This window comes from Gastrolobium bilobum, unplaced genomic scaffold (genome assembly GCF_033153095.1).
Source record: "Gastrolobium bilobum isolate Gb01-03AN ecotype WA unplaced genomic scaffold, APGP_CSIRO_Gbil_v1 utg10601, whole genome shotgun sequence".
Taxonomy (NCBI): domain Eukaryota; kingdom Viridiplantae; phylum Streptophyta; class Magnoliopsida; order Fabales; family Fabaceae; genus Gastrolobium; species Gastrolobium bilobum.
The window spans coordinates 1-10,777 of record NW_026900130.1 but is presented as its reverse complement, the minus strand read 5'-3'; the positions used below and the strand labels follow the sequence as shown (position 1 = coordinate 10,777).

The 10,777-nt window shown below is 37.5% G+C and overlaps 1 protein-coding gene across 1 annotated transcript; it reads right to left on the bottom strand.

Moving 5' to 3' along the window:
- Nucleotides 1–9,307: 9,307 nt before the first annotated feature.
- Nucleotides 9,308–10,555, bottom strand: LOC133295437 (uncharacterized; the record flags this gene model as incomplete). Its single annotated transcript, XM_061494274.1, has 2 exons — nt 9,308–9,657; nt 9,811–10,555. Coding segments are annotated over 2 exons (1,095 nt in total), but the record flags the coding sequence as incomplete, so codon positions are not given.
- Nucleotides 10,556–10,777: the final 222 nt, after the last annotated feature.

Sequence of the window (10,777 nt, the reverse complement as noted above, 5' to 3'; positions counted from 1 at the left end):
GTTAGGTTTTTAAAAATAATATAACATTGACACTAACTGGATTTTACCTAGTTGGATTTTTTTTTGCACTAGCGGGGTCTTTTTCCTGGCTCCGCCACTGGATTGATCCACATTCAACTTTAACCATCCTATCATAGGAAATTTCCAACAGGTTAATGCAGAAGCTTCCATGCATCAGAAAAATTATTTTTGTAGATGTTTGCACTTTTGATAAGCCTCTAGTTATGAAAAATAAAGTTATTTCTATCACTCCAAATCATCGAACAAGTTATTCTAAGGAGGGAATGCCAGTCTTGTATGGAAACTCTCTGCCCTCTCAGTTTCAGGTTGTAAGACCGCCAATCTTAGAGATTTGCATTAAGGAAGCCATTCCAAACACTAGGATGGACAAGTCTTTTCCAAATCTCCTTTAACCAGTGACATTCCCTGCCCATATTCTTTTTCTTGGCATCTAGGACACAAATTGTTGGCTGACATGTGTCTATGGTATCTTCTACTATTTGTAAGCAGATTCTGTCCCATTAACTGCCATACAAATATTTTTATCAATTCAGGTCCCTCCCAGTTCCAAATTGAGTTCGAATAGGATTGGGGATTGTCGAAGGAGCTATAATAACTTCTTAAGTTGACCTAACTATTAATAGGTCATCACTAGTATTTCTCCGAAGGACCCTGTACCGTTGAAAGTTGCAAGCCCAATATGTTTCCTTGGATAGGATGTAAATCACTGTATAGGTGTTGTCGATAATAGAGGTAGAGACCAAGTTAAACGGTGATGTCCCAAGTATAAGGTCTATATCAATAAGTTGGGGGTGATAACGAGGGCTTGGAGAAAATGAAAGAGTAACGACACATAAGATGGATCCCCTTGCCCGGTGATGAAGTGGTATTTACAGGGGGAGAAGATGCCTTGCTCACATGGAAGAGTGAGCCGGGTTAACTCTCCTTGGGTGGTGCCATGGGTGTCTGACCTTGCTGCAGCAACAACAATGTAATCTCTGCCATGCTGGTTGTAACACCCCGTGTTAACCCGGTTTGTTATCATATCATCGTATTAAGCCACGCTTAATTTAAAAATGCAGAATATCTTTTTCTTTTCAATTATGACGTCATTATACTTAGCCAAGTTGATTACTTAATCATTTTCATAAAAACATCGCCTGTATGTAAATTGCAAAAGACAGCTAACTGAAATACCTCATAATATAAATATCTGTGTGTATCTAAGTAACAGATCTACAACACGTAGCCCGGACAACCCTGATAGTTTATACAACTCAAGCTAAAAAGTACTAACATCAAAACGGCATAGACAAACCTCATGCTCACCAATTAAGGCAACAAGCCCAACATAGTCTCAATTCAAATATCATAATAATGACAGAAAACATAAACAACATCCAATACACAGTCATGTCAGCATACAACATATATAATCAACTAAGCTCCGGCCTCCTGCCACCAGAGGCATCAACCCCCAAGTTACCTGAACCTGAAATAAGCGTCCCCAAACGTGGGGTGAGATCTCTAAACAAGAAATCTCAGTAAGACAAGGGGTCCTCAAGGATCTTCCACCCCAAGCTCACTTACATGTGCAATATAAGTTCAAAAGGCAGTTTATCAGTATAAGTTCCAAAACAGTGCAATGCAGCAAATAATCATGTCATGTGTGTTATAACAATTCTACTGATAAGAGAAGTGTAGGAATCCATCTAAACCCACACAGTACTAGCCATTGCTATACCCGCCCATAGGACCACCCTTTGGCCTCATGTAGGCGTAACACCACATACATATCATATCAGTGACCAGGGCTCGTATTTTTGCAATAGGAGCATGGATGCCTTACTGAAAAAATATGAAGTCCTCCACAAAGTAGCTACAGCATACCATCCACAGACAAATGGCCAAGCTAAAGTTTCAAACAGAGAGGTTAAGCAAATCCTTCAGAAGACTGCCAATGCTAATAGAAAAGATTGGAGCAAGAGGTTGGAAGATGCTTTGTGGGCATACAGGACTGCCTATAAGACTCCGATTGGGATGTCCCCTTACCGGCTTGTTTATGGTAAGGCATGTCACCTACCAGTGGAGCTGGAGCATCGGGCATATTGTGCTGTGAAGCAGTGTAACATGGACCTAATCCAGTCAGGGGGAGAAAGGAAACTACAACTGCAAGAGTTAGAGGAGCTTCATTTGGATGCCTGTGAGAGCTCACGCATATACAAGGAAAAGACAAATGCATTCCATGATAAGCAGATCCTGAGAAAAGAATTTGCAGTGGGCCAGAATGTGCTGTTATTCAATTCCCATCTTAAGTTCATGCTTGGTAAACTTAGATCAAGATGGGATGGCCCCTTTGTTATTACTAATATTTTCTCTTATGGTGCAGTTGAATTAAGTGATAAGCAGACTGGAAACACTTTCACTGTGAATGGTCATCGTCTAAAGCCCTTTTATGAAGGAGTACAACAACAACTTGTAGAGACACAGATGGATGCAGAGCTTCGGCTGCTTGATGTTGTTTACCCTCTTTAAGGAGGACAGGGAGTTCACTTCCTTTCTTAGCTTTGTTTTTCATGTTTGGATTTCAATTTTAGCCAAATTAAAAAAAAAAGAGTTGATTGATTTTCTTGTTCTCTCTTATGATTAGTGAGTTATACATGGATTATACTTAAATCACAGGGTTTGACAGAAATTTCTGCTTAGACTTGGTTCTTGATTCTTGGATTGCATTACTTGATACTGTGCTGCTGATTGCATGATTTGGTATACCCTTGTGAGGTTTTGAGCCTGTAGACATGGTCTTCATCTGTAGGCCAGTCTTTCTTTCTTGTGTGATTCTGCTCTTGATTGTTGTCCTCTAGAACTTGCTCTTGTTCTTTTTAAAACTGCATTTTTCACTTGCATGCATGAATATGATTGAGGCATTCTTTCTTTTCTTTCCCACTTTAGCCAAATAGCCATCCTTGCATTGTATTCCCTTGTTAGCCCTTTTGTGCCTTATGTAACCCTTGTTTCTTAGCCACATTACAAGCCTAAGTGAAAAACCAATTAATTCCACATCCTGGAGATTTACTGAGCATTGGTTTTACTGTAGTGTTTTGTTTAAGTGTGGGGGTTTTCCCGAGACGTGCAAAGTCTAAGTGAGGGGGTAACCATCTGGATATTTTGTCTATATTATTGTTTCAAAAGAGATGAGAAAAAAAATTATAAAAAAAAGAGTTTGTTAGTTTGTTATTCTTTATATTTGTTTAAAAAAAGGTTTTGTTATTCTTTATATTTGTTTTATTTTTAGTTTAGTTCTTAACTTTTGCTCTTTGTAAATTTCTGGGTTGTTTAGCTTTTTCTTCCATATTCATCCATACCTTTACCTCAGACCCATTACAACCCTGCATAAAGCCCTCTTGATTTGTGCATGCATGTGTTATTAGCAGTGGAGAAGTAGAACTTGAGCAAGCCTATGGTAGGATGATTTTCTTGAGTTGATTTGAGTGATATACTGAATTAACTGATACACTTGAGAGAAAATTGAGAGCATCCTGTGAGGAACCATTTTTGTGGAGTTAGCAGTTGCAGTTGAAAATTGACAGGTCTTGTGATTTGAGATTAAGGAATTTTTGTCCTGGTTGGTTTATCTGTTCAAGACTTGTGATTTTTGTTATCTTTTGTATACTTGCTAAATATTAGGAAGTATAGGTTGATCTTCACTCTTTTCTTATTTCTTTGCTTTCTTTTTCAATTCTAGTTTTTGCTCAGGAGTGCAAAAAGATAAGTGTTGAGAAATTTGTAACTCATATTTTATTACACTTATTTGTTACTCTTGATTAGTATTTTTAGGATTTATTTGAATAAAATAATGATCTTTTGAGTTAATTTAGATTTTTAGTTTTTGATAGGGTTTAATTTATTTTCGTCAGAATTTTTATGCTTTACGTTACTTCTGTATTTTGGCCATATCTCGGTCCACATTTGTCGGATTGACTCTGTTCTTGTTGGATTTTTCAGATAACGCAAAGGGCTACAATTCTTATGCAGAGCTCGAAGCCCAATTCGGACTGGAATCTGGTCGATTTCTGATGCCAAGTTGGACGCGTTTTGCTGAAGTTTTATTTTATTATTGGGCTTGTAATTTAAATTAAAACCCAATTACTTAAGTGGCCCAAAACCAAGTTTTATTTTATTTATTTTATTTTGTATTATAGACAGATGGGCCGATCTGAGTTGAACCCTAACCCGATTTGGGTAGGGGTATATGACGGTAGATTAGAAAACTTTTCGTCATTATGTAATTTTTGAATTTTGGGGATGAAAGGATTTTCTCTGAAGCGCTCTTCACGTTCTTCGCGTTCTTCTTCTTCTTTTTATTTTATCTTTAATTTTTAATCATGTTTATCCTAGCCATGCAGACTAAAACCCCTTTAATCAACCTAAGGGGAAGGAATTCCATGGATCTGTCTAGAGGATTTGCAATCATTCTCTAACCAAATTTATTTCTTTTCCTAACTCAGATCGATATCGTGCGATTGTGGATATTCGATCTGAGGTTCGCGGTAATGGAAGGACATCCTAGGAACCCTAACCTTAGGTTGGTTAATTTTTAATTACGAATTTTTGATCTCAATTTTTATATTCTGTCTTTTAATTATTCAACCGAAATCCAAAACCCCCTTTTTATTTTCTGTTTTCATAAGCGATTTTTACCAAAACAATTTCCTTGAGAGACTACTTAGGGTTTCCACTTTTCTGGAAATTTTCTGAACCCTAAATAAAAATTAATTTTAATTTGCCCGAGTTCGACAGCTCGCGTCACCCATCTCCCAAATTTAGAAGTGGTAAAAATAGAATGTGTTATGGATCTCAACCTATCGACCCAGCAAGATAGGCCAAAGTCTCCTCATGTCATCCACGCTAGCCCTGCTGACGTGAGACTACCAACCCTCCTCCCCTTCTGTCCCCACATGACAATGTCTATCTCCCCTGGATAGTCTCATCAAACCCCCTAAATAGAAGTCTCTCTTCTACAGCTACAACAGTAGTAACTGTCACCAGTGTAAGAACCCGCACCGTTAATTAAGGAAGTTAATCAATTAATTATGAGAAAATAGGAAGTAATTCCATAATTCACCCTAATAATTATTATGTGGCTTAAGTAATTATGGTAAGTGAGTAACAATGCTGAAAGTCGCTTTTTTGACGAAAAGTACAGATACCGGTTCTGTTACTTGGTATAAATGCATACCGGTGAAGTATCCCGAAAAATTATGAAAAGTGTGTATATGTCACTAGAATAATATATAGGACTTGTAAAACGAGTTTCAAGTTAAAATAATGAGAACTGGTGCCAGAACTGATACTGGCTATGGAAAAGCGCATACCGGAAAGGTGCTGGGAAAAATAAATAAAAATATGAAAAATCTTAGAAAAATGGCTAGGTTCAGAATCCCAAGTTTGAGATTAAAAAGATAAGCGTAGCTGTTAACGCTAATACTTGCGCGATTAAACTTAAGCGCGCCTATAAATACCCAAGGACAAATGATCCTAGGTCAGCCCTTCATCTTCTACGCAACATTTTCTGAACCTAGGGAGGCAGCCACCTTCTCCCATCTTCTCTCCTCCATTGAAGCTCCAAGAGAGCTCTTTTCCACTTAGTTCCTTCACCAAAGTTTCTTATAAGAGTGAGCTCTAGGCTTGGGTGGGTGAAAGTCCAGCCATCTCTTAGTTGTGGGTGTTGTGTTGAGTGAGGGAGTTGCTGTCTTGGAGGTTGTTAGGTGTAGGAGCCATCTCCATGCCATTTTAAGCTTTCATGGTGCCATTTTGATGAAGAAAGGTCCAACCTTGTGATACATTTTCGTGACTTTGTTGAACTTGAGTTTTGGGTCAATTTGGAGAGCTCCAAGAGCCTACTTTTCTGCTGAGTTTGAACCTCCATAGGTATACCTTGAACATTCTCTTTGAAATTTCATGAAAATATCTTGTTTGTGTTGTGAAATGAGATAACTTTAATCATTCAAGCTTAAGGTTGTTAATCTAGGGTTAATAAGTGTTAATGAACATCTGTTTTGGGTCAAAATCGAACCTTGGATCAATGGGAGCCAGTTTTGCTTCGGATTGTGCAGAAAAATTCTGCAAAAAACTGTTTTACCCGCGTGGTAATCGATTACCTTTTGTTGGTAATCGGTTACCATGTGCAGTAATCGATTACCATGTTTTGGGTAATCGGTTACCTAGTTCAGTAATCGATTACCATGTTTTTGGTAATCGATTACCTAGTTCAGCAATCGATTACCATGTCCTTGGTAATCGATTACCACCTGTGAAAATGACCAGAAACCAGTTTTAATGCGTGGGAAAGTCCCCATTTGGGCATGATGGCCTAGGAAGTTGGTGTTACTATTGGGAAACAGTGATACCTTTAATTAAGGGACTTAATACTTGATAATTATGAACTAGAAAAGATGTAAACGAAATAGGAAATGTGTCATGATGAAATGAATCGTTAAAGTATGGTTATTGATGATATTTCTTATATAAACAGACTGTGATTGTGCTGTTTGGTCACATTGAGCTTGTGGACTTGGTTTGGATTGATAGCTTGAGAGGTAAGCTTTCGTTTCTGACACGAGTTGTCGAACTCGCGCAAATTAAAAATTATTTTTTATTAGGGTTCAGAAAATTTGTAGTAAAGTGGAAACCCTAAGTCGTCTCTCAAGGAAATTGTTTTGGTAAAAATCGCTTATGATGACAGAAAATTAAAAGGGGGTTTTGGATTTTGATTGAATAATTAAAAAGGCAGAATATAAATTTGGAATGAAAATTCGTAATTAAAAATTAACCAACCTAAGGTTAGGGTTCCAAGGACGTCTTTCCTCGGATAAAAAATGTCAGAATCGTGATTGATTGTCAATTGAATCAGAATCCTATTTCCAATTGACGACCCTTTCTAAGCGATCGCTTAGCATTTGATCAAATACGGTGCTTCTACTCATACAATCGCAGAGTATCAGCCCGTTTGATTTAAGATCATAGGGTCAATCAATCTAATCATCAAATCTGATGATTAATCCCTTTCCATAATCGCAATCGCGAACCTCGGATTGAATATCCACGATCGCACGATATCAATCTGAGTTGGGACGAGAAACGAAATTTATTTACAATAAAGCGCAGACCCTCAAGACTAATCCATGAAATCCGTTACCCTTAGGCTGATTAAAAAGTTCTTAGCCTCGCATGGCTAAGGTAAACATGATTAAAGTAAAATAAAAAGAAGAAGAAGAAGAAAAAGATGAAGAACGCGAAGAACGCTTCAGAGAAAGTGCTTTGATCCCAGAATACGAAAATTACAGAATCCCTCAAATGTTTCCTACTCTGCCATCATATACCCCTACCCAAAGCGGGTTAGGGTTCAGTTCTGATCGGCCCATCTGTCTAAAATACGAAATAAAATAAAATAAAACTAAAACTTGGCTTTGGGCCACTTAAGTAACTGGGTTTTAATTTAAATTACAAGTCCAATAATAAAATAAAACTTCAGCAAAACGCGTCCGACTTGGCATAAGAAATAGACCAGCTTCCAGTCTGAATTGGGCTTCAAACTCTCATAAGAATTGTATCCCTCTGTGTTATCTGAAAAACCCAACAAGAACGGAGTCAATCCGACAACTGTGGACCGAGATATGGCCAAAATACAGAAGTAACATAAAGCTGAAAAATTCTGACGAAAATAAATTAAACCCAATCAAAAACTAAAAATGTAAATTAACTCAAAACATCATTATTTTATTCAAATAAATCCTAAAAATACTAATCAAGAGTAACAAATAAGTGTAATAAAATACGAGTTATCAAATTTCCCCACACTTATCTTTTTGCACTCCTGAGCAAAATCTAGAATAGAAAAAGAAAGCAAAGAAATAAGAAAAGAGTGAAGATCAACCTATCCTTCCTAATAATTAGCAAGTATACAAAAGCTAACAAAAATCACAAGTCTTGAACAGATAAAACAACCAAGACAAAAATTCCTTAATCTCAAATCACAAGACCTGTCAATTTCAACTGCAACTGCTAACTACACAAAAATGGTTCCTCACAGGATGCTCTCAATTTTTCTCTCAAGTGTATCAGTTAATTCAGTATATCACTCAAATCAACTCAAGAGAATCATCCTACAATAGGCTTTCTCAAGTTCTACTTCTCCACTGCTAATAACACATGCATGCACAAATCAAGAGGGCTTTATGTAGGGTTGTAATGGGGCTGAGGTAAAGGTATGATGGATATGGAAGAGAAAGCTAAACACCCCAGAAATTTACAAAGAGCAAAAGTTAAGAACTAAACTAAGAACATAAAACAAATATAATGAAAAGATAGAAATAAACACAATTTTTTTTCTTTTTGCTTTTTCTCTTTTTTTTTTTTTTTTTTTTTTCAGAAAGTATAATACAGACAAAATATCCAGATGGTTTACCCCCCACACTTAAACTTTGCACGTCTCGGGCAAACCTCCACACTTAAACAAAACACTACAGTAAAACCAATGCTCAGTAAATCTCCAGGGTGTGGAATTAATTTGTTTTTCACTTAGGCTTGTAATGTGGCTAAAGAAATAAAGGATATAAAGGCTTAAAGGGGCTCACCAAGGGATAATAATGTAAGGGATGGCTATCTGGCTAAAGTGGGTAAAGAAAGAAATGACTGTCTCAATCATATTCATGCATGTAAGTGAAAAATGCAGTTTCAAAAAGAATCAGAGCAAGTTCTAGAGAACAAAGATTAAGAGCAGAAGCACACAAGAAAGAAAGCATGGCCAGAAGATATGCCATGTATACAGGCTCAAAACCTCACAAAGGTATACCAAATCATGCAATCAGCAGCACAGTATCAAGTAACAAGTAATGCAATCTAAGAATCAAGAACCAAGCCTAAACAGAAATTTCTATCAAACCCTGTGATTTAAGTATAATCCATGTATAACTCACTAATTACCAGAAAAAAGAGAAAAATCTACCTATGAAAGTCAAAAACTAAAAGAAAGAAAGGAAAAGAAAAATAAAAATAAAAATGCAAATAATAAAAAGAAAAGAAAAAGAGGGAAGAGAACTCTCTGAACTCCCTAAGGAGAATAAACAGCATCAAGTAGCTTGATTTCTTCCTCACTGGTTTAACACTTTCTTCAAGCAAAATGCGGTGCATGCACATGGAAGGGCTGATTTTCACATTATCTGCTAAAGTCCATCCAATTGCCTTCTTACTTTCTTTCAGCAATGTCAAAACTTTTCCTCCTGCTCAGGTAGAAGGTTCTTGGCCACTACACATGTAACTGTTCATTTTCCTCCAGATATGAATACTTCAGATGGTCAGGCAGAACCTTTAGTTCCAACTTAGGTGGCTGCTCAGAGGATGGGAGAAGTCTAGCGGGTGCAGGTTCTATAGAAAACACATTAACATCTATGCCTGCAATCAAATTCTCAGAAAAAGAATCATCAATAGTTTCAACAGGCAATTCAGAATTCAACTTCAATGCAGAACCACTATGCAAATCATCATTCAATGCATGATTAACATCAGAACAACACACCGTTATCTTAGCACAAACAATACAATTACTACTATCGGTACAACCACATGACAGATCAGAATCAAGGAATGATGATAATTCTGGAAATTCAGCAGTTAAGCCAGCAGATATATCATCAATCATTTCATCAATTACATCCATACAGAAAATCGAATGTTCTTCCCTAGGAAATTTCATGGCATCAAAGATATTAAAATTTACCATGCTATCACCAAATTCCATTGAAAGAGTACCAGCATGCACATCTATCTTAGTCCTAGCAGTTTTCATAAAAGGTCTACCAAGTATAATTGTACTACTAGGAATCTCACCCTCTATCCTTAAGACATAGAAATCAGCAGGAAAAATCAGATTGTTCACCCTAACTAATATATCTTCAACTACACCAGAAGGATGAACACTACTCTTGTTGGCTAACTGAACAACAATACCAGTAGCACGCAAGGGACCAAGACCAAGAGAATTATACACAGATTCAGCCATAACATTAATGGATGCTCCTAAGTCTAACATACAATCATGAAAAACAGAATTTCCAATAATGCAAGGGATAGTAAATGTCCCTAGATCATGGAAATTCTTGGGCATAGGCTGGATGAGTGCTGACACATTCTGGCTGACGCTGACTCGTTCATCTCCTTTCAGCCTCCACTTGTTGGTGCACAACTCCTTCAGAAACTTAGCATATCTTGAAATTTGCTGAATCGCATCCAAGAGTGGGATATTGACCTCTACTTTTCTGAAGGTGTCAAGAATCTCTTTATCTTGAGCTTTTGCTACTTGCTTTTTAGACCGAGTGGCTCTTTGAGGAAAAGGTAACAGGATGTGGACATCAGAAGTATCAGTATTCTGCTTCCTTGAACCAGTGTCACCTCCTTGAGATGACTCAACAGCAGATTGGTTTGGTTCCTCCAGTTGCTTGCCAGACCGCAGAGAGATGGCACTAACATTGTCGGTTCCCTTTGGATTTGGAACTGTCTGTGATGGAAGGGAGCTGCCACTTGCTTGTTGATTCTGACTCATTGATGTTGCAAGTTGGCCAATCTGTGTTTGCAGATTCTGGATGGAAGACTCAGTCCTTTGCTGGAACTGCAGATTGTTAGTTGCCATCTGCTTCACTAAATCCTCCAAAGAAGGACCATTGCTACTGGCTTGTTGCTGCATTGGTGGCTGGTGCATTGGCTGTGGAGGTGCAAATTG